General features: G+C 54.3%; 1 protein-coding gene across 1 annotated transcript; it reads right to left on the bottom strand.

Annotated features, from left to right (window-relative positions):
• Positions 1 to 605: 605 nt before the first annotated feature.
• On the bottom strand, positions 606 to 22,342 carry PLEKHN1 (pleckstrin homology domain containing N1). Its single transcript, XM_086625710.1, has 15 exons — positions 22,263 to 22,342; positions 20,485 to 20,584; positions 16,113 to 16,259; positions 15,652 to 15,732; positions 14,185 to 14,272; positions 10,718 to 10,845; positions 9,338 to 9,487; positions 8,866 to 8,946; positions 5,451 to 5,520; positions 4,820 to 4,974; positions 4,014 to 4,208; positions 3,223 to 3,483; positions 1,519 to 1,731; positions 1,211 to 1,259; positions 606 to 799 (listed from the first exon to the last, which is right to left on the bottom strand). The coding sequence occupies exons 1-15, from the start codon at positions 22,340 to 22,342 to the stop codon at positions 606 to 608; spliced, it is 1,992 nt and encodes a 663-aa protein (XP_086481836.1).
• Positions 22,343 to 24,202: the final 1,860 nt, after the last annotated feature.

Below are 24,202 nucleotides of genomic sequence, written 5' to 3'. Positions count from 1 at the left end.
TGTCTGTCAGATAACTCTGATCTTGCCGGAAGACAATCCTATGAGCACAGCTACTGCTACCAACATTATATACCATGATGGGGCACGTCTCATACATTTTTGCAGACTTCAGAGCTCAATGGGGGAAGGTTTGGCTTAACAGCTATTCTCAGGGATCAGTGCATCCTCAAAGTGACCAGCCTGAGGGCTCTGGCAAAATGAAAATGATCAAACTAACCCAGCCAATAACCTGCCCTTTTCTTTGGCCTTTGAGCAACTTCTCACCCAGTCCCTTTTATCTGAGGGAGCCTGACCAGCTTTTTATTCTTCATTTTCAGGGGGTGATGCTGTTCCCTAGCCAGGGCTCCTCGAGCCAGAGCACGCTCCTTAGCATGGCACATGCTGCTCCTCTGGGTCCGCAGAGGCTGTCGTTTTTGTGCTTTGCCCCCATCCTCAGTCTTAGAGGAGAAGTTTGAACTCTGAACCTGCCAGGACATGGGATCCAGCCTTTCGCAGAGCAGGGCCCTTCCCCTTGCTTCCTATGCCCCAGGCTCCTCACCCTAGAGGGAAGCCCAGCAAGAAAAGAGCCCGGGGGCTTTTCTGTGCCTGGCTGTGGAGGCCTTCCCTCAGACCTGGTAAAACTGCTGGCTGGGTGCTGGGGAGGCGTGTGGGGAGCCCGGCTCCTTCGCCTCGGCTTCCCACAGGTTGTCATAGCTGAAGTCACTCTGGAAGCTCTGGAGCTCGGCATAGTCATGGGAGGCTGCAGAGTCACGGCGCTGGCAGCTGGCCTCAGGCAGGTCGTAAATGCCGACATTCCCATCTGCAGGAAACCAGATCAAAGCCCTCAGAGAGCTCACCAGCAGCCCCGTGGCTGCAGTCTCCTTTGCCAGCAGAAAGAAGGGGCAAGGGTCAGCAAAATCACAGCCCAGATGCCACTAGATCTGGGCAAAGCGGTGGAAACTGCGAGTGTGCCGTAGGACAAACCACAAGCCCCGATGTGTGATGGTTGGCCACAGCTGGTGGGCAGTAAGGGGATGCCCAGGCAACTGCCTTGATCAGACAGACGCTGGCAAGGGGCAGGGTGACAGACTTGGTCCCACCACAGGGGAGCAGGAGGAAGAAAGGGCATGCATGAGTCCCCACGCTCCCTCCCTTCACTGATGCTTATGGAGACAGACACTGGCAAGGCGGGGTGGGCTGCAGCACCCCAGTAGCCTCGCAAAAGTCTCACCTGGTGGCTGCAGTGAAAAGCCCAGATGTTCTTCTCGCAGAGAAGAGACCTGAAGAGAAAGAGAGGCACTGACGAGGATGGCTTAGCGCTGCTGTCCTGGGATACTGCATACCAGGAATCAGCTCTCCATTGGTTCCCCCATCCCTGCTCCCCAAGATGCACCCCGTCACAGAGCCAAGGGCTCAGAGCCTTGCAGTGACCAACCACTCTTCCAGATCAGAGAAAGGCAAGCTGAGGGTCCCACACCCCCATGTATTCACCTGCAGCCTGCACAGCATGGGGCACTAAGACTGCATTTACCAACTCACCTCTCCAAGATAAGAAGCATTAGCAGGAGGCCGCAGCTGGAGATGGCATGAGGTGCCCAGGGTGCTGTAACTCGGAGCCGCAGGCACCTCTCTGCAGTGCCTGCTGGGCAGGGGCTGGCAGTTCCGCTTCTGCAGAGAGGGATGCTGGGGTACCGGGATGGCTGGGCATCCATCCGCCTGTGCCGAACCCGTCTGTCCATGATGCTGCAGGAACTTAACAGAAACAAACTCCAGATTTGATACCTGCTGTGGAGAGTCCGGGAACACTGACCTGCTGCTTCCCACCCATAAGCCAGCCCTGCTATGAACAGACTTAGGCAAAACAAGGTTTTCTGGCTACCTTGCAAATTCTACTACATTCCAACCCTGAAGGCCTTAGATGGGAAAGGAAGAAGGGCTGCGGGCCCCTCGCAATGACCCACAGAGCTAGTGGAAGTTGGCCAGATGTGCAGGTAGTAGGATGAAACCTACTGGCAGCCCAGGGGAGGAGGAAGGACAGAGAACAAAGAACCCTCCAAGGCAAGGGAGGGCTTCAGCAGTGTGGGAGACGCCAGCCACAGACTCAGAAATAGTTTCTTCCCAAGAGATGCACAAAACTAGAAATGTAGCCCTTAGCAGGCACTCAGTTATCACAGCTGGAATTTTTGGGGTCAGATAGAGTGATCTCTGTGTCTGACTCATCTCTAGTTTCTGTAGACTGGATCACATCTCAGTCTCTGCCTTTGTTCTGCGGTTTCTGGCTTTTCCGAGGATTGTTGTGACGCTGGCATCCAGTGATAAGACAGGGGAAACCTGTTCCCTTCTGACCCTGTCCTGGCTTGAAAAATCAGAGCCCTGTGCTGAGCCGTGCCCCACCCCGCAATGCAAGCCTTGCGTTTCCACATCCCGCTCAGGCTCGGGCAGACAGCAGGAAAAGAAACGGCTCGAGGCATCATTTCTGGAGCCAAAAGCCTGTGTGCTGAGTCAGGGCCATCACCAGCAGCGATGGCGCAGGGTACCTCTTCCAGGAAGCTGAAGCCTGCCGTGCTGCGAGCGCTGGGGCAGCGGGGCGTATAGGGGTCGGCGTACGAGGGGGAGCGGGACACGGCCGGCTTCTCCAGCGAGCTGGAGGCTGTCGAGGGCTGACTTCCCACCAAGCTCCATCTGTTCAGCTACAAGGCAGAATTGAAACAGGAACGTGAAGTGCCGTTCCCTACTTGCAAGTCATCCCCAGGAGGGATCGGAGCGGGGAATTCCCCTGCAATGCAAGTCCCAAACAGCGGGGCTGACTCCCAGCTGTAGCCATCTGTGCCAAGGAGGGCACTTCCCCGGGCATAAGGCAGATGCACACGCATTGAGGCTGAGGGGAGGGAATCGTGGCATCACACACTAAACCAATGACGGACACATGGTGGGAGCCCTCAGAAGAAGAGGATGTGTCCTGTGAAGTGGTAACACTCCTGCTTGCAGAGCACTGATGCCTCAGGAGTTAGTGCCCAGCGTCTCTGGGCTCCAGGAGATGTCGCTCTGTTTGCTGTGTCTAACCTCACCCTCCATGGGCCATTTTCAAACAGAAACAGGTTTCACGCCTGCCCCAGAGCACCTGCTAGGACAGCTATTCCTGCAAGTGGCACTGTAAGGAAAACATGGACCATGCACGAGTTCCTCCGCTGCTCAACCCTCCCCGGGGAGGAGGGCAGCCCCACCATGTCCCAGCCCCCTTACATGGCTCAGGTCCAGGCGTGCCGAGGGAGCTGCAGGGCGATGCTGCGGGCTGGGTGCGGAGTACGGCTCGCTGTACACTGAGGATAGGAGCTCGCCGTTGAGGTTTTCGGGAATGAGGCTGCACATAGTCCTCTCCGTGTCCTGGCTGGGCAGCTGCTGGCCACAAGGCCCACATTTGCCCTTGGACTTTCTAGCACTGCCTCCCCTCTGCAGGTCCTGTGTGGGCAGCCCCGTGCTTGGCTGGTTGGCGTGTGCCAGGCACTGGAACAAGAAGACAGACCTTGGAGCTGGCTCTCCTCAGGCAGCCCCAGGTACACGGACCCTCCTGCAGCCAATGCAAGGCGTTCCCCTGCCAGGGACACTGCTGTGGGCACCACGCTGCGCTCGTGCATCTGCACGGTCCTGCAGCCAGCCCATGCCCCACACACACCCCCGGACATAGGAATGCTGCACAGGGTCAGCTCAAAGGCCTGCCTAGCCCATCACCTCCACCCACCCACCGGTCCTTACTCGGGATTTCCTGACCTTTGAACGGTCCCGTTTGCCCTTTTGCAATCTGTACCAACAACCCTTATGCAGAGCGGAGTATGGGCATGGGACTCCTTGGGAGACTTTTCCCTTATCAGCAACGGCAAAGCTGAGCCAGGACAAATACAGGGTCCAGGCATGGATTTGCTGCGCCGCACAGCAAACACTGACCACCCGAGCTCAGCCCATCCGGGCACCAGGACAGATCGCTCTGCTCAAAGGAGCGTCTGACCCCACGTCAGGCTTTCGAGGGGTTCACTTACATGGAGAGGCTGGGAATAGCCAGGGGAGAGGGGGTCTTCGAGCACCCTGCTCTCGGGCATCAGCACGAAGGACTGTCCATCGGGGAGAGAGCCGCTGTTCTGGGAGAGGTGCGTTAAGGTGGTCACTTTCCCTGCCGATGCCCAGGAGTTTGTACGGCCATCAGAAGTGAGTGACCCTCTCCCGCTGCCGGCAAACTAGATGGGAGAGAAGAATGGCACGTAGGAACAGCCCTCTGTGTGGCCACAGGCACATCCCTCCCCAGCCTGAGCATCACTGGGCTAGCCCAGCCCTCCGTGCCCACACACTGGGGTCAGACCTGGCTCTGGGCTGTGCCCGTGTGGCGAGCAGCCACTGGGGCAGCTATGCTGATGTGGCGGGGCGTGCTGCACTCTAGGCTGAGTGGGTGGCTGAATCCAGCTTGCAGGGGCAACAGGGGCAAGTGACGGGGGCTCGCAGTGGAGAGAAGGGTGCTCAGGCACCCTGACCTCGTCCTGGCTGCAGTGCTGGCAGGGTGGGTCTCCCCTTCCTTGCAAGACCCTGTTAGTGTCCTGTGCCAATGCCTCACTGCACAACACTGTCACAGCTGTGGCTAGGGGGCTGCTTTTGAAGGAACTGAATAGAATACATCCTATATAATGTAATATGGGGCTTCGAAGTCATTTGCAGGGATCAATGACTTGCTGACAGCCTTCGAGCAGGGGACTTGTAGCAAAATCTGCTGCGTCACAAGCGCACTCGCACGTGGCCAGATGGGAGTCCTGGGAGACATCTACTGACTACCATGCAAACCCACAACATCTGTTACCTGGCTGGGGTGTGGCAGCTTTGATCCCGAGAAACTCTCTGATCCAGAGAGGGAGGAGTCGGCGTTTCGAAACTGGGCTGTTTTGAGACAGTAGAGCCACTCCCGGTAATCCTCGTAGCTGCAGCAGATCACCCGGATCGAATTGATCAGCCGCCCTGTAAAAACATCACTCACTGCTGTTACTGGCTTCGATCGACACCCCGCATTGCTTCCTTCAGAAAGCCATGGAATCCCCTTGCTCCATCCCTCCCCACCTTCTCCCGGGGTCCGGAGACCCTCACACCAGTGCAGGGACACGGGGAACGCTCTGCCCTCAGTGCTGGTGTTCACATCTGGCCGAATGCAGGACAGGGGCAAACACAGCCCAGATCTAAACGAGGGGGAACCTGTGCAGCTGCCCTGGGACAAGCTTGCTGCTGGCTCACAGCCTCTCCCTGCCAGCAAAGCCAGGCCCTGCCACGCAGCCAGGGCTCAGACAGTCCGAGACTTCCAAGCAGCTCAGTTCCAAGAGCTCGGTGCGGAGGTGGGCGCAGGTATCCTTCTGATAGCCACAGCAGCTTAGCAAAACCAGCCCAGCCCAGAGACCTCCGTGGCTGCTGCCAGCACACCCCTCGGCATGCCCGACACGCACCTTCTATTAAAAAGGAGGTTTTCTCGTTCTCTTCAAAAAGCACTTGGATGGCGTTGAGTGGCAGCTCGCCCTGTCGGAGAGAGAAGCAGGCTTAGGACTGCACCGCTGAGCAAATAAATAGGTGTGGGGCACAGGCACGATGGAGAACTGTGTCTCCAGCAGATTGACTCAGCCCTGTCCCAGCAAATTCACCCTCCCCCTCACGCCTCTCTCCCATCACCAGCCTCGTTGCAGGAACGAACCCTCTAAAGCCAGCAGGACTTCTCCAGACATTCCTGTAAGCTTTGTTCCTACAAAGTCTCTCCCAAGATCTGAGCTTGGAAAAATGCTCCTTCCCTTCTACTTCTGTTTTCAACAGTTTCCTGTAGTTTAATGGCTGACTTCTCCAGAAAATTTTGCAAACACGGTCCTGAACAAGGTTTTATTTGCTGGACTGGGATTTCCAGCCTTGCAAGCAGGAACCCCCACAATCCATACCCTGCAAAGTCTTACAAAGACAGGGTTGAGCCCTGTAAATGCCAGCTGGTGAAACGCGAGCTCTTGTGCTATGCAGTGCAGTTGCGAATGCCGCTCCTGCGACCGCAGTGGGGTTTGCCCCTGGCAGGCACTGCATCTACGTTCCTATAAGCAGGGAGCTGAGGCAGAGAAGCCAAAACAGCCTGTCCCTGGCTCCTGGAAAAACTGGAGTTAGAATATACCATGTGCTATTGCCCCTAAGTGCAATAGGACCTTTGCGTGCACATCCACCACTGTCCTCTCTGCCATCACCCGGTGTCCCTTGGCCATCCGTGCATCTGCCCCGGTGTTGGTCTGTGCCAGGTCCAGCTCTCCCATGAGCTCTGTGGAACAGGCAGGAACAGGCAGTGTCCAGACCTGTTCTGCTCCTGCAACTGCACGTCATCCTCAGCCCAGCATCAGAGCCCCGCTCTGCTGGCTGCTGCCAGATGCCCTTTAAGGGTCATCGCTGGCTGTTTAATTCTCCATGATGGGCAATCCAGCAGAAGGGCCAAGGGTTTGCCAAGACTGAATTAGGATCTGGGTCTTCTTTCTTTGGAGGACCCCAAGCTGCATTTTCCTTACAGAAATGGAACGAGCACAGTCCTGGGAGAGCAGCCGAAGCAGATTTTGTGCTGGAACCATCTCGCAGATGAGCTCACTGCTTTACTTCTCATCTGTCTCTCTCTGAGCAGGGCGAAACCAAGTGACACGTAGTTTCTTTGTTCCTTAAACTGCTGTTCACCTCACCTGGATGTCACCCTAACCATGAAGCACTAGGCAGGAGCAGCTGGTGACAATGGCCCTGGGAGCAGCTCCTGGCTGGGATGACAAACACAGGGTCTGGAAACAAAGTTCACACCTCAGGCTGCTCTCCCCTGTGCCCGGCAGCGGAGGAAGCTCAGGAAGCAGGAGCAAAGCCCTGTCATTTAGCTAAAGGTCCTCTCAAAAGGCAAAACCGCTCAGGATTCATTTGCCTAAGCTTATGAGCTGCAAAACGAGGTGTCTAGCAGAAACTCCTCACCACGTCCTCACTGCAAAGCTGTCCCAGCTGCACAGGCTCTGGGGAATGCGGCCACAGCTTTGCCACAAGGCAAACGTGGAGCTCGGCCGGGTGTCCGCGGTCTGTGCTGGCCAGCTGCCCCTCTGCAACAGCCCCAGGGCACCTGCTGTGGTATTTCTCCTGCACCCAAAGTGATTTATGGGCTGAGCAGTACAGGGAGGCTGATCTTGGGAGGGAAAGCTCATAGGGTGCTCTGTGACTCAGTTTCCCCTGCTGCTGTAAGAAACAGTCTGGGACGCTGCAGCAGGCGCAGGAGCTGCAAGGCTGCGTGTGGTGGGGGCCGGTGCTGCCTGCTCCTGCCTCTCCCCATCTCTCCAGTATGTTTGAGTGAGCCCTCCTGCCACCGAGGACAACTGCGAAGGGTCTCCCATGCGCCCGGTCCTCCATCCTCCCTAAGGCACCAGCCCCTGTCCGCGGGAGGAGGCTGGAACTCCCGGGGCTAGATCCACCGAGAGACATGCAGCAGCATCCCACAAATAACTTGCAGGTCGGCTGCAGAGAGCCCCTCCAGCCTTCCCCGGGCACGGCGTGAACCCGCTCCCCCTCGCTGATTTACACCTCACCCAGGGCCTTTCCCACCAGCGGTGAGCCAGAGCTTGCTGCTTCGGTCAGCCCTGTCCCGGCAGGCTCAGCCCCTGCCTTCCCCTTCCCCTTCCCCATCCCCTTCCCCTTCCCCATCCCCTTCCCCGTCCCACACACAAATTTGGCCTCGGCAGCTCCTGCGGTTTGTATGAAACTGAAGAACAAAAGGGCCGGGCTATTCCTTCAACACACAAATTGCAGGGCCCAGCGTTGGCTCACAGGGAAGGGAAGTTAATTTGCAGAAGCCCTGGGAGAAGGCTCCTGTGCCCTGACATGCCTGTGGAAAATCAGGTTCCTGCTGCGGTGTCACGGGCTGGTGAATCACCTCCCGCCTGCCCTCGAGCGAGCCAGCCGCCCGGGGACCGACACTCATGCGCCGTGGGAAGGGAACGGTGCATGGACAGGGCAGACAAATCTGCTTTGAGGTTTCAAAAGAGATGAGTTAATCCGAGAGCCCAGCCCAAGGGCCCCCTTACGCAGTGCCCCGTTCCCAGGAGCTGCAAACATGTTCCCGAAAACAAGCTCTATCCGAGGTGTGCCACGCAAGCCACCAGCTGCTGGAAAACACCCTTGGCTTTGCCTTGGGGATGGTGGAGAGCTCCCGCTGGCATGTGTCTCTCCTCACCCCCCTTCCCGTTGCAGGCACAGCAATCTCCTCCATCCAGGGAGATGTTCTACGCGGGTCTTCCCAGGGGCAGCCCCTGAATTAAAAGCCTTTATTGCATAATTGCCCCGCTGAGGGAAGGGGCAGCAGACGTGGCACACCAGCAGCAGCCTCTCCTCTCTGCCCACCAGCCAACTAACGGCCTTCGCCCTTCCCCACCAGCACCAGCCGTGCCGCCTGGACGCTGCCTGCCTTCCAGCGGTCCCGCAGAGCCGGGCCTGGGAAGCAAAGCTTCCTGCTCCCTGGGGCTGTTCCAGCTCCCTGGGGCTGTTCCAGCTCCGGTCTCAAGCAAGCGAGCCAGGCTCTCTGCCAGCACGACCGCACAGAAACACGCCAGCCTCCCTCCTCCCAGAGACTCAGATTCCTTGGCAGCCAGCTCCTTTCCCCCTGGGCTTTTGTAGGAGGGCAAGGTGTTTCTCGTGGGAAGATAGCTTCCAACATCCCTCTGCCTGCTCACCTGCCAGCTGGCAAGGGAGCAGCGTGGAGGGAAAGCCCTTGCCAACACGAGGAGCACAAGGGAGCCCAGGTGGAGGGGAGCAACAAGCCAAAGAAGTGCTGCAATAGCCGCTGTGGGGAAGAGAGAGCAGGAGGGTGCTCCAAAGTGCACTTACCTTAAAACAGAGGCCGTTGCACTCTTCAGATACTATCACCAGTGTGGACGGGTAAAGCACCAAGAGTCGGTCATGCTGCTCCTTGGAAAGCAAAGAGGAAGAGGGTTCCCTGTGAACAGGCAGACAGGGTGCAGATCTGGAGAGCCCTTTACTTTGTCTCTCTGACAGCAGCCTGGGGCAAGGGCTCTGCAAACAGTGGAGCTGCTGCCCTGCAACAGGGTTCCACGGGAGATTCCTGCCAGCTCCAGCTGCCAGCCCTGTCCAGCTAATGCTTCTGCACGTGCTGTCCCCAAGCACCACTGCTGGAGCAGCAATAAACCTTTTTCTGTTTACTGGGATGTGGGTAAAAGGAACCTCCAGGGCCCCGTTGGGCTAGTGGCAGCAGGTAGGCAGGAGTCTGCACCAGTCGCTCCATCCACTGCCTCTCCTGAGCCATGCTGCCAGGAGGTTGCTCCCCAGAGACGTGTCCTACCTGGAAAGGCAGATGCTGAAGCTTCACTTTGGAAACACAGAGGACATTGCCTAGGGATTCCCGCTGGGTTCCCCTCCACTCCTGGACAGGCATGTTTTGCACGGACCACCGCAGCTCCTCCTTCCCCATGGAGCTCTGCTTCCAGTCATCCTAGGGACAGGAGCAGAACTGAGGAGCAGGGTAGACATGTCCTCCCCTAAGAGTTTAGCCGGGGCATGGCCCATCTCAGGACACTTTTCAGGCGTGGCAGAAGCAGGAAAGAGTACAGAAATCTGTGCAGGAGCCAATTTTCCAGCTGGGACTGAATAATCATACTTGGCACCTAGCCTCGTCTGTACATTGCCTTTCAAAGGGGAATACCTCTGTATTACAAGTGGGGAGATGGAAACAGGGAGGGAAGTAAAACACCCTGCAGAGACTGGAGGAGAAGATAGGTCTCTTGCATCCAGTCCTGTTTTCTCAGCCCTGGTCCCAGTCTCCTCCTCCAAATGTTTTGTAAACTCTGGATAATTGCACAAGCAGTCAACTGCATGAAAATTCCTCTGAGCCAGACCCAAACCTCTGACCCTTCAGAGGCCATAGTGCTGGCACCTCTGGCTCCCAGGTCTCCCTTTCAGCACACACATCCTGCCATGCACCCTTCTTTCTGCACCCTTCCCTCGCAGAACACTGCACAAAAGGCAAGCTCCAAATCGAGACGTCAGTGTGTGTGCATACACGCAGCAGCCATGCAGCGAGCTCTAGGCATGGGCAAACAGGCAGGTGCCTCGGGCAGCCGGGGCAACACAGAAGCCCTTGCCACGCTGCTGCCCTGGCCCAGGCCAGCGCTCTGGCAAGGCTGGTACGTGCTGCTGGCGCAGAGGGGTCAATCGCCATGCATCAGAAGGGCTGAATTACAGACCGTGCACAGCCCTGGCAGATGCTGGACGTGGCACGAGCAGCACCAAAACCCTGTGCACTGCACCGGAGGGGCACCTCCCTGCCTGGTGCAGGGATGCACTCAAGCAGCTGGCCTGGAAAAGGAGATTATGCCAGGAGTAAACGCCACACCTTCCAACATTGTGAAAGAGCAGCAAGCACAGCAAGGGGCATTTGGCAGTGGACCAAGAGCCCCTTTCCCTTTCCATCCCCAGCCCAAGCTCTCCAGCCCGGAGAAGGCAACCAGAGCCCTGTGGGGCACTCAAGATACTGGGAGAGGAAGGTGTTAGCTGAGCACTTGGAAGTATGATGAAAATGGCCGCGAGAAGCTGGCTGCAGGGATTATCCCTCCCACCTAATGCAGCAGGAGCAGTGCAGCATCCACCCAACCGGCTCCGATCATTCAGCTGTGAGCCCACAGCATGGAGACAGCTGCGTGCCTCACCGTCCCAAGACACTAACCTGAGAGAGGAAGGGCAAGCCAAGGCTTCCTCCTCCGTTTAGCTGGATCTGTTTCTCCAGGTGATAAAGCCACTGCTTCAGCTCTGACTCAGTAGGGCAGAACACGATAAGAGGATTCAGCAGAGGACCTAGGTATGCGGGACACGAGATGGTAAGGGCACCAACTGCAGTATCAACAAGCAATCAGCTTGCCAGAGCTGTTACACTCATCACGAGACCAAGGGTTGCCTGCAAGCGCACGGCTCTGCTGCCGTCACGCTCCGGCCCTTCCTGCTGCTACCTGGAGCACATTGCCTTGCATCAGGCTGCTGGGGAGCTCCCCAGGAGGGGCTGCTCCAGCAACTTCTCACCACCTGCTCATGCACCTGCATCTAGCTCTGGCCACCAATCACTTTTCAGCCCAAAACCAGGCCAAGAACAAAAATCAAAGACAGTACAAAAGTCAAGTGTGAAATCAACAGACCGCTTTCAGCTTTAAAAGTCTCCAACAGTTTGTGAAAAGCATCTCTGCAGGCAGAGACTATCACAACATGTCGCTGCAGACAGCCTAACTCAACGCAAAAGTTTCATGCTATTTCTTAGTTTCACTTTGGCACTCAATACGTAGAACATCAGTAGCTTTCTGACACTGTTTATTTGTTCCTTCACCAAACATAATCTGTGCCAGACAAGCTGAAGCTGCTCTCGGACATACTCTGGAAGGGAGGAACAGCCCTGTATCTTATTGATTTTAATGTTTCTAGCTATCATTCACTTAGTAGCACGAGCAAAAACGTCCCACAGACTTTTGTCACTACAGACATAACCTAGTGACATTAATAATCGTTTCTGGCAGGCTGCAGAATGTGTTCTTGGATTAATAATTTACCAGTGATCTCATATTAAATTGTATTTGGTGCATGCTCAGTAAGATCTGCCTTTGCGGCACTTGGAAGTATTCAGATAAGCAAGTGCACTGAATAAGCAAGATACTTTGCCCTTCTGTAGAGTCTTTCATTCCATAATCCCTGCATTATTTATGAAAAACAGTTAATTAAGACTTTGAAACACCTCTGTCTGTCAGGAAATGCACTAATACAGACAAAGCAGAGGTGAGGAAACTGAGGCAAGAGACTCCCTGAGTGACTTTCCATAAGTCATTCTGCTCAGATCCATCACAGTGATTAAGAGCCAAGCGTTACTGGGCATCCAAGTGCCTATGTACCACTGCGGCTCTGGAGTTCTCTTGTCTCCTCTTGCCCTGGTTTCCCTGTCTTTGCAATGGAGATAAAGTGATTCCCTGCTTTACAGAGTTGCTAGGAGGGTATAAAGGTGCTAGTGTTATCTAGATACTCCAGCAGCTCTCGATACTTCTCTGGGCATCCAGGCCCTTACACAAACCGCAGGAATTTTGCTGGTAGGGCATGACCCTTAACATGGCACTGCTTGCTCTGCCACCTCCTCTAAGGCCAGCCTTTCAGACGTATCCTGAGGGCTGCTGGCGTTGCCACATCTAAACAGAGCGCCAGAGGAAGAGAAAACAAGAAGAGAAACTCCTGCCTAAGCCTCAAACATGCCTGAAGCTCGTGCAAGGAGCTGCTGGAGAGGCTGGGAAGCAGAGCCTGATGAAAGCCTGCTGCTAATTCGGTTGCTGCCGTTTCCCCCAGCCCCAAGGGCACGTCTGCGGCAGGGCTGTGACACAGCCACGCTGAGCAACCTGTGCCCTCGTGCTCTTTCCTTCTGCCCCGTCCTTCCTCTTTCCTTGCGAACGCGTCCAGAGGAAAATCAGAGGCAAGAAAGCCCCTTCCTGGAGCTGCAGCAGTTTATTCCCAGACAAATCTCTCTGTCTAGAGACACTAAAACGCTGCAACGTTTGCAGGTGAGGCAGAGGTAACTCTAGGAGCCTCAGAGGCTGTGCAGGAGATGGAGCGCAGAGCCAAGGAGCTGCCAGCCCCTTCTCCGTGCCCGTGCACCAAGGGACAGCTCTGCACGCCGCCAGGCTTCGTTCTCACGCTCCACCTCCACCCTTCCAATGAACGTGGTGGCATCTTCTGATGTACTGAACTACCCTAGAAAGCGCAGTTCATGGGAAACTACTGTTGCCACGGGATTTCACAAGAGAATAGGTTTGTGTCTGCTGTGTCTCAGAGTCACGGGACAAGACTTCCACCCTGACCCTGTGTGTAGCCACAGACAAGGCTCTTATCCTCTCCATGCTTTGATTTATCCCCCTCTAGCAGAAAAAGAAACCTGCTGTACTGCTCTCCCAGCAATCCTAAATATCACTACCTCCCTGGTTTCTTTGGGTCACTACTACCTGATATATCCAGCACTCTCTGTCAGAAAGGCCTTGGTTTGATCTCTCCCTAAGCAGGACACAAACCCAACAAAGCTCGAGGCAATTTTCCACCCAGCCATACTCCTGCGTGTTTCAATACAAGCAGAACAAGTCCACCCACCCCAGCGCAGATGCCCCTGACAGGTCATGCCTGGGAGAAGTTTTCCATCAGTTTAGAGACTCCCAAAAAGGTTGAAGAGCCCTGCCTAGTAGAGGCAACAAGACCACAACTCAGCAATCCTTAAAATTAATGGGTCATTTGTACCAGCTCCTTTTTATAATTTAGGTAAATTTTTTGGTTCAGTGGCCATTGCATAACTTTAACAGAGGACACCAGAGAACATAGACACTGGGACTAGGACACAAATGAGCTTTCTTGGCTCTCTTATCGTTACTGGGTTATTTACTTATTTCTGTGTACTTCATGCTATAACTACTACTCTTGGGGCGTTGCAACTGCTGTAACTCAGCAATGACTAAGCCCAAAGAATCCTCCAGCCAAGCTGCAGACACGTTATCCCAGGAAAACTTTTATCAAGCAAGACTGCTTAGAGAAAAGTTTTAAAAGTTTGTGGAGGCAGGAGTGCTGGGGAGGGAGGAATCGGTGAAGTGACATTGGGTCCTGGTAGCACCAGCCTGGCATCACTGGTAGAGGCGACTCACCTCTCAGCAGGGTCCCTGCCCTGTGTACTCGAGCAGTGCCACACATCAGCACACACAGCACTGCAGGCATCCCTGCTCAGAGTCACGCTCTGGCCTCCGCGTTTGTGCAGCGACAGAGGTGGGAGAGGAGTTTTATTCCATTCCTTCGTTCAGATGTGGTGCACAAAGAGCAATTGACTGGGCAGAGGTGGGAGCTGTCACCATGTGTCCCGAGTACTAGGCAGCCAGAGCACAGGACCATCCTTCCTCTGCACTCCCTATCCGGTCCCTTCCCTGCCTGCAGCCCTGGGCATCACTGTCCAGGTGTTTAGGAACAGAACATCCTTGGAGGGAAGGATGCAAACACCAGGAGGAAGAGCTTCAGCTCTCTGCAACCTTTGCACCATGTGTTTTTTCTCTGGAACTAGGTCAGAGCAGGACAAAGAGCAGAGAGTCGTTGATTCATACGACTGTCTCCTCTGTTCAAAGCAAACGAAGAGGCACGAACCTGCGATGCGGAAGGCGTGATCTTCCTGCCCAGTGCTCTTCCCATTCTCAATTTCACACACAATCAGCTCTTTCAAAGGCAGCAGCCCCTGCATAAGAAGAACACACCATTATTTGGGGGGCAGCCCACAGGCAGGCTCTGCAATTAATGCCCCTTTGCTGTAGGAGACTGAAAGCCCAGACTGGGCACCAGCAGGTTGCTGTGGCTCACAAAGTTAGACTGCAAAACGTTGCTCTGAGGGGGAACATTTGGGATTCCGATCTAGCACACTCCCCAGAGGAAGCAGGTTCAGCAGCTCCCTGAGCTCTGTGGGGCCAGTACTGCAGTAGTCAGCTGCCATTCTGGCAAGAATGCTTTCTTTATATTCCAAGTCTTTCAAGACCAAGCTCAGCAAAACAGCACTGGTTTAACACAAGAAAGCCAGAAGATGGAAATGACCATAAAGCAAAATTGAGCTGTCTGGTTTCTGTACTCCAGTTCATCAGAGTCCCACTATAAGGAAGCACAGGAACAGATGACAAGTCTGTGCTCCCTGTCTTGGGCTTTCTAAACAAGGGCTGTAAAAGATGCTAATTGCTGTAATGTCTAGGGGCCAGAACTGGCACATTAATTCCTTTTTAATTCCTCTAGAATTAATAATCTAAGGAGCTGTTTATAAAGTAGGTGGGAGATTTTGTAATATTGTTGGTATTCTGACATGTGTTTTTCCACTTGAAGGCTGGATTGCTGGATGACTCAAGAGATTGTATTGACATATTGCATTAACCTCAAGTCACCTGGAAGACAATAAATAATTTCTAAAAGGAACAGATTTTACGAATATCTACAAAACAGCCACGCTCCGTTTCAGTTACTCCCATGGACGGAGAGTGCATTCAGGGCTTCCTCTTTGTTCAGCTGCAAATTTTTGGCTGCATGTGCAAAACATCCTATTGTTTGCAATTCACCAGCATCATCAGGTTAAAAGACTGAGGAATGGTTTGCCAGGATAGCTCCCCAAGGCTGCCCTCAGCTTCTTCCTTCCACTCTTTCTTGCATGCCTCTTCCTCAGCCATGCAGATGAAGAACTCCTTGGTTCAGAAGCCAGGGCCAAGGCAGTGAGGCCAGTGGGATTTTGAGCAACAGGAGCTCTGACCCACGCCAAGGCACAGCTCTCTGTACCTGGTGCTCTACACAAAGATCAGTCCAGGTAGCCTACACGCCTCCCACCCCTGGGGTCCTGCCTGCCAGCCCTGCACAAGCCCCTATCCCACCTCTATGGGGTCCCTTATCTCTGCCCACAGGCAAGACCAAGGACCCAGGTGAAATTGAGGTTGTCTGGGTACAGTCCTTCAGAAGAAATGCTCTCCTTCCCCAGGAGCTTGGCATCCACGGGAAGGGACTTGCTGAGATCACCTAGAACCCCCAGCTTGGCCATACTGCCCGACTTCCCGGTGCTTGCCTCGGCCTGTCCAGGAGATGCCCTACCTGGTAGGTGAGTCCATTGGAGCCCATAGACTGGAAGTACAGGTAAGACTGGAACAGCTCCAAGAAGCAGTCATTCACCTCCTGCAGAAAAGACACTTTTTGGGGTTTATCTCAGGATGCCTTCCTCCTCCCAGCTTCCCTCTGCATCTCAGACTCCTCTCAGCACAGAAAAACCAGCAGTCGCTCATCGAAGGGCCACCACTGCATCTCTGCTGATGGATCTGCTGCCAGATCCCAGAAGCTGAGCATGGAAGCACGGCCCAGGTCCCCGCTGGGATGGGAGCCGGTGGGCACCAACTGGTACCCATGCACCACATGGCAGCAGAAGTCTCTGGGCCACGCAGTAGCCCGAGGAAGTCTCTGTGAGTCACATTTCCCAAAATTACACTTTACTTCCCAGTCCTGCAGGGTCACCCTGCGCCTGGGAAGAGAAACGCCCACAAACAGGTGCCGCAGCTTACCTGGCAGTGCTGGAACTTAAACTTGACCTTGGAGTAATAGATCATTTTGCCCAGATTCCTGACAACCGTTTTCCTTCGTCCCTTCTTGAACAGGCTGGGGAACCTCTGGTCCAAGTTTTCTTTCTGGTTTTCCTGGTTCTGAATATTCTGTACCAAGGATTCAGGGAGAACAAATCAGGGCTAGTGGGGAGGTCGGGGCCTGATGTCTGGAAGAGACATTCCCAGAACATCTTCCCAGAAGGGCTTCCTCAGACAGGGGTCCTGGGCAGGTGCCCGGGCCAGGCTGTTTGTTGTTGGGTCTCCATGCCAGCACGGAGCTGGGGTTTGGTTACTGCTGGGAGGCTGTCCTCCCTAGGCAGGGGGAGATACTGACCTAAAAGGAGGTTTCCTGGGGCAGCAAAGAGGGGGTGCAAACGCACATCCTATATTTAGGGTCTCCCAACTCCACAGCCAACCTCCTGCCATCCTAATCAAATTCACTAGAACAAGGACTGATCAAGGCTAAGCAAACACAGCTTGCCTTCCTCTGGGGTTAGTGGAAAGGTTTTCTGTGCTCCAGTTCCACCTGGATTCCTTAGCTCTCCCATCTGCTTGGATCGCTCAGTTTCTCCAGAAGGAGTCTGTTGTTTCCAGTGCCCAGACAATTTTGAGGCAGAGTCCCACAGCCATAAATGCAGCTGCAAGGCACTGAGTGGTGAAGAAACGGGAGATGTGAGGTTTGCCCTGCTGCTCAGCCTCCAGGCTGCGAGGCCACCTCGGTGGGACCCCACTGCGAGCACTGGTGGCTGCGTTTCCTGGGGATACGTCCCAGTGAGGACATGGCTGTGCTGGAGGTGGTGGCCTGTGGCTCCCTGGTGCTCATACGCTTTTCTCCAAACATCATTTCCAGGAATGAGCAGGGAGCGGGCTGCCAGGGCTCAGCCAGGGGCTTCCAGCAGCCAGCGCTCCCCGGCCGCCCAACCTGCCCGGCCCGCGGGTGCCCGTTCCCAGTGCGCCGTGCCAAGGAGACAGCTGCATAAGCCCCATGATGAATGAGGAGCCAGCAGAGCTAACCAGATCTGTCTTGCTGGGGCCTCCATGACTCACCCCTTCGGCATGAGATTAACCCCTCTTGTACCCACGCCAGGGACAGAGGGGAGCGGGTGAACCAGTAACAGGAACCTAATGCTGTCGGGACCCTTTCACCTGCAAAGCTTGGGGTCCCTTCCAGAGCCTCACTGAACTTGGGTAACTCTTTTTAGGACACAAGTCAACTCTTTGTCTGCTCAAAGTCTCCCTCCAGCTTTCCAGCTGGCTCCAGGCAGTCCCTGTGAACAAGTCCCCAGGTCCTCCCCTGGAGCTGGGGACCTGCTGGCTGTCAATTAATGGTCTCACTGAGAGGCAATTAAGCACAGGAGAAGATTACATTTGTGCTACAAGCCGCTGTCAGAACAAAGAGCAGCTGATCACCTGACAGCTGTGGCAGCAAAACCACTGCTCGGATAAGGGCAGCAACCAGCAACAGGGAGCAGGGAAAGGACAAAGCAATGAAATTACAGACCCAGCGATAAGCAGCAATGCTGGCTACCAGCTGCCTGGGCAACACTGCTGCCTGGAACGTGGCAGCCTAATTCCCCAGTAATAAGTAAGGCCCTGAGAAGCAAAAGCAACCTGGGAGCTGGGAATCCAGCAGTAGTTTTGGCTACCCACCAGCTTCCACAGGGATCCTCGCAGGGTCAGGAGGGAAAGGCAGAGCTTCCACTGCTGCTGCTCATGTGGCAAGAAACAAATTAAACGGAATACCTCCCTCTCCCAAACAAGCCAGGGTTTGCAGCAAGACTGAGAAGACAGCTGGATGTAGTGGCTAAGTGTGGGGGCATCTTTGAGGCCACGGACAAACCGAGATCACGTCACCGAAATCTCCTGCCACCCTTTCAGCGGCGTGCTCCCACGCAGCACGCCCCGACCACCCGTGCCACACCAGTCTTTCAAGCCCTAGTATATCACTCTTGAGCAGGTTTTGTGGTTGTGCAGGAAGAAGTGGGACTGTTAAGCTTTTTTTTGGTTCTTTTTTACCAGGCAAGTCTCTCCTGTTTGCCTCCTCGGCCCATGCACCCCTTGAAACCACGGGGATGCCTCAGTGTGCAGCCAAAATGAAAGGGAACTACCATTTGTCATCCCCCAGAAATCCTCCCCAGACAGTTAACTCCCCTGGCTGGGCTGTGCTGGTGGCACACACTGTCCTCCCCCAGCACTGTTTCCGTTAGCTCAGCTATCCCGCTGGCTTCGAGGCAGCGCAGATCCTTGGAAACCCGGTTTCTCTCAGGGTTTGGCGAAGCAGCAGGTCTCCGGCAGTGCAAGTGCCCCGACATGTTCTCTCGCTCTCTCCCTCTGTCTCCGATGCCTCATCCTACAGGTAGAGCAAGTTAATTAACCTGCCTCAGCCCCTGCAGCCCCCAGTGACTCCCAGCTGAATCACCAACCCTGGCAGCAGGAAGAGCTCAGCCTTGCAAGGCTGGTGCCCCGGGGCTCCGAAAGCTGCTATTTAATGATAAAAGAAGCAAATGAGAAGCACGGTTCTTCTGGCACATCCTTCCCTTCAGTTCTGCTTAGGCTTCGCCCAAGCCTTAACTGGGAAGTGTGGGAAACAGGGCAGAAGGCTGGTGGGAGCAAAGGCGCTGGCTTTGTGTGCCAGCTGCCTGTGGCAGGATCCTGGGGGGAGTTGGTTTTCAGGGATGTCACTCGTCCCAGTCCCAAACCGTGCCCAGGTGTTTGGTGACTCCATCTCCTCTGAGGCTTCATCAGAAGAGTCCCACACTGACGGCTCCTCTCTATCCCGGCCCCACAGCACCGGGTCACCTCCCGCTCTCGGAGGTGTTTTCTCTTGAAAAGACAGGAGTGGGAAAGGGACTAAGCTGAGGTTTTCTCCAGGCCACACAAGAAGCTTGTGGTTGAGCAGGGAGTTTGAATCCCATCTGCCCCAGGCAAGGGTAACATCTAAACAACTGCTCCACCCTCCTTCCTTCCTTGAAGCGATCCCACACTCTCTTGTGCTCCTGGATGAACAATCTCGCCGCGACCTTTGCTCTGTCAGCTTGTAGGATTCGTTTTCCAGCATCCGCTCACATGCCAGCTCCCCCTTCTTCCCCAGGGGAAGTATCCAGGATCTGTATGGGGCCTGGTCCCATCAAGTGCTTCCCAACCCTTCTAGGTGCCAGCTGAGTTCCACAGGTAACCATGCCCACGCCATATGCCCACTACCCTCCTTCACAAATAACAGGCAGGACTGTGAAACAGTCTCCGTTCTGCTGTGCTTCCCACCTGTACGGTCCAGGACGTGTTCCCCAACAAAGAGGACGGTGCTCACCCATGGCCACCTCACAAGCCAGGAGTAGGATCCCATCCTGCTCCCTACTCAGGCTCACACGAGGAAGAGAAAAGATCCTTCGGGTTGGAAAGGGCCAACGTGGGAGCAGCTGAATAGAAAGGGACTGCAGGGTCCCTTGTGGGGAGCAGATGTTTGAATCTCTGTAGCAACCCAAAGTACATGACCAAGGCTGCTCTGAACTGGCTTCTGCAGTACACCAAGCCCTTGTCAAGCACCTCATCACCAGTGAAATACACATAGCCAGCAGCTTGAAACCTGAGCATAACGTCCTGCCACTGACCTTCTCTGAAATTTCCTCTGTCTAGCTGTGAGTCTCTGCCTCAGTTTCCCCTTCTGCCATATCCACACAGCCTGTTTGTCAAGCAGTGTAGGAGATCCATGCACAGTACAGCCCAACAGGCCCTGAGGCTCGGTCCACATCCCTGGCCCACCCAAAGGGACCAAGCAAACATACTGGGGTTCATCGTTTCACCTCTGCTTTCCCTGACCAGTGCTGGGAAATGGGCCATATGGCCACAAGGCTGGTACGTGCCTAGGACAGACTTGCCCTTCCTGATTACCTTCCAGGGCTTATTGCTAATACACTGCCTGCTCCGTCTCATTCCAGCGTGGGAATGAATCATCCCACCTTTGAATGCTCGCTTCCCTTCCTTCACGGGCAACCCAGAAATGAAAGAACCAAGAGCAAAGGGGTGTGTGAGACATTCCCACCACGCCGCCTCCTTTACTCTCAGCACCACCCTCCTACCCCATCTCACACATTTTGGCTGATGGCAGGTCCCCTCAACACCTGCACGGGGACCCTGGGGCAGCCAGCTCTGCTGCCGTGAAGGGCACAGGGCTCATCCCTTCCTGGGCTGCAGATGTGACCTCCATCTCTTCCTGCTGCTACCCCGTGATCCGGATGCATCGCATCGTCTCTCTTATGCAGAGAGCTGTCCTTGGGATGGGTGGGAAAAATCTCTGGGAGCAGTGGGGAGGGGAGTCGGATGTGTTTGTACTTGCCTTTCCTGGAATATATTGCAGGATTTTGTCTGTGGTTGTATCTCTCTCCTGCCCTCCTTCTATACCAAAAAAGCTGGGCAGTGTTTTCTTGCCATTTTGTCTACAGAAGAGAGAAAAAAACACAAAGCACACATGTAAACACAGATCTAGGCTGATGCATAGTGAATTCTGCCCAGAAATAAGGAAGCTGGAAAGCTAAGTATGTGATTTGTCACAGGCTTAATCATCTCGGCTCAGCACAGAGCTAATAAATAGCCTGGGAGAACTGTAATGGATTTTGTGCTGCATTTGTTGGTGTTTCTTTGCTTTTTTACATGTCTTTGCATAATCAAATGATCAGCTGGGCTCATCTGTGTCACCAAATCAGCACGGGGACCGGACATTCCACTGCAAAACACAAAGACCAAATCCAGTCCTAAGTTCTATTCCAAAGCCCCTGGCATGGAGATGCATGCGTATTCATACACCAACATGTATTCACGATTGAGTTTTATTTCTATCTTTGTGGTTTTCCTCTCTCTTTCTGCTCCCAGCAAGACCCCCTGCTTCTCCTCACATGCACACGGGTAAGAAGCAGTTACCGGTGCCATTTAAGAAGCACTGGGACTGCTTTGTTGGGTCTTCCCAGCAGTTCCTCTCTCTTTCAACCAGACTGCAGTGTTTAGTTCAGCAGAAACCAGGCTTATCTCCACGGAGAGCTGTGAGCGTGGGAAGCCAGGAGTCAGTGGGGACAGGAGGTGCTCTGGGGCTTGGCCACTCGACCACAGCTACCTGATGTCAGTCCTCCAGGGTCCAAATTCCCCAGCTGATCCCCTCCTCTTTTACCCCACAGCAGCTCCGCAGACTTCTACAGGTTTGCTCCCGATTTATGGCAGCACGGGAGACCAAGGGGACAGTTTCTGTGTCTCCTCTTGATTAGAAATCCCTCAGCCTGGCAGAACTCATGGGGTTTGTCTCAACACCCAGCACGTATGCTGAACCCAGCTTAGATGGGGCCGGCAGGTTCGTGAGGAATCACCCTGGCTCCTGACAGAGCTCCTTTCCAGCCCAGAGCACTCAGGACAGGGAAGGCTCCGCTTCACGTGCGCTTAGGTACCGGCAGCAGCACTGACACGGCGCTGACGGGAGCACGGTCCGTGGGAAAGGCAGTGTGCAGGGAAGCTCGCTCTGCGCTCCCTGGTGGGCTCTATTTTGGGAGAGCCCTCCATCCCTGCAGCACCTAACGCTGCCCTGGCCAGCCCAGCACCCAAGTCCCCAGAGGATTTCACGGACGTTTTCTGTTGTGTCTTCCTTCAGGGTTACAAACGCAGATCAAATCACACGAGTGTTGGGATTCGGGGCTTTCTCTCCAAAGCGAGAGGAGTGTGAATGTTGTTTTTTCACAACACAGCACCACAACTCCAGGCACCGTGAATTAAAAAAATCGCAAGTGAAAAAAAGGAGCGTCAGGAGTTCTGCACCGTGCCCTGCCTGTCCCGCAGAGGGGAGTTTTAACTTTCAAAACGAAATGAAACAAACTGCGTTTCTCCTGGGGGCAGTGTCGCTGGGATACCCCGCCAGCAGAGCCCTACGATTCCTTCCCAGGCGCTTGCGGTGAGCTGAGCGCGTTTGGCACTGCCCAGCACCCCACGAAACCATGCCACGGCCCGATTCTGCCGAGCGGGTAAATAACTGGCGCGTGTCCCGAGCGGGGCTCAGCCGCCAGCCCAGTTCTGCGCGGGGGGAAAGCCAGCGGGGAAGCTGGAAAAGCAGTCCAAAGCAAAATCAAGCGTACTTACTCTTTCTTCAGCGAAGGCTTCCTCCTGAACGAGCCTCCGAGCCTCCCAGGTGCCTGGGGAACACAAGCCATGTTCCCCATGCCGGCAGCAGCTGGAAGCGCCCGGCAGCGGCGGCGCGGCAGGTTTATGTGTGTGTGTGTCTCGGTGCGGGTGTGTCACCCAGACGCTCCCGTTCCGCCGCCGTGACTCGGGTGGGTGTGGGCTGTGCCAGGCTCCCGGCCGCGCTCCCCGCTCCCGCCGCGGCCCCTCGCCGCCGCCCCGCGGGAGGGGCGAGCCAGGTGAGCGGCGGGGGCCGCGGTGCCGCCGGGGAGGGAGGGCGGGGAGCGCGGGGGCATTGATGGGACGAGGGGAAATGGATATAAGCTGGAACATAGGAGGTTCCGCTTAAACAAGAGGAAGAACTTCTTCCCAGTAGGGGTAACAGAACACTGGGACAGGCTGCCCAGAGAGGTTGTGGAGTCTCCTTCTCTGGAGATGCTCCAAACCCGCCTGGACGCGTTCTTGTGTGATCTGATCTAGGTGGTCCTGCTCAGGCAGGGGGATTGGACTAGATGATCCTTTGAGGTCCCTTCCAATCCCTGACATTCTGGGATTCTGTGATCCCCGCGGTGGCAGGAGGGCTCCCCAGGGCGCCAGGCTGTGGTCCCTGCCGCCTCCCCGAGAGCCTCTCCCGTCTCATCCGAACAGCGGCGTTTGGAGCTTGGGGATCCCCCCCTTGGCACACGGTGGGCGAATCTGGGCTCAGAGCTCGTTTTCCCAGTAAAGAGGAATTGCCCACCAAATTCAAACGCCAGCGGTGTCCACCACACGCTGACACTTCTGACCAGCAGACAGGACGAAGCTGGAGCCCCTCCTGAATGCATCTGGAGCAACTGGCCGAAAGGAAATCGATGACCATTCGGTTCAGCTGGAAGGAAAAAAAGGATGTAGAAAGGTAATATTGGTGATTATTTGCTCAAGCATTCTCTGAGGTGTTCGAAAGGCTGCAGTCAGAATAGTTGTATTAGTTAAAAAGAACCAGCCTGGGTTAGTGGTGAAGCGAAACAAACAGTATAAAAATATAGCAATTAAACAGAGGAAAGCTAGTATGTATTAAAATCTAGAAATTACGGAAAATTGATAAAGCAAACAAAGCCCAAAAGGAGATACGTATGATCAGTAAAAATAAAGGGATATTTTTAGAAGAAACACTTTAAAAGGAGGCAAACCAAAGATTCCTGACCATGGTATGAGTGCTTTACCGTGTGGAAATAGAAATAATAATAGTGAGTAGTTAATGATAATACAGAAAGTAGATGCAGAATAAATACTTCTGTTCTATGGATTGAAAAAAGCAGGCAGTACAGCCGAAGGAAATGACAAACTCCTTTTCGTTCCACGGTACTGCAGGTAGTTGTTAAAACGCAAACACAAAACTTAGATACTCTGAATCAGGTCCAGAGAATTCATATCCGAGAGTTTTACAAGACCTGAAGAACAAAGGTCTTGGATCGGTGCTTTTGCAGTAAGGCTTGCAGGAACATGGAGTTTCCAAAGAAATTGCGTAAGTTAATGGAGATACTGATATTTCAAAGAGCAAAGAAGATCGTCTCAGTAATTATGGGTTTGACATTGAGTCCTAGGAAAATGATGTAACAGCTGTTATGGAGTTTGATTAACTTTAAAAACTAAAGGACGAGAATGTAATTAATACAAATCAACTTGGGGTTATGGAAATTAGATCTTGTCAAACTAATTTAATTGCTACAACATTTGAAAAAAAAAAATTAGTTAATATCAATAACAGTGCTGATCCAAGAAATTACTATAAAGCACGTGATGTGACACATCCATGCAACTTTCTAGTACGGCTCTGAAACCTGACAAAGTCTGAGATCCATGAATACATTACAGACTGGGCAGCCAGAGTCAATAGCGACTGTGAACAGGGACTGTTCTCT

The sequence above is a fragment of the Tauraco erythrolophus genome, chromosome 23 (assembly GCF_009769465.1).
Source record: "Tauraco erythrolophus isolate bTauEry1 chromosome 23, bTauEry1.pri, whole genome shotgun sequence".
In the NCBI taxonomy this organism is placed as follows: Eukaryota; Metazoa; Chordata; class Aves; order Musophagiformes; family Musophagidae; genus Tauraco; species Tauraco erythrolophus.
This window is presented reverse-complemented; position numbering and strand designations above follow the sequence as displayed.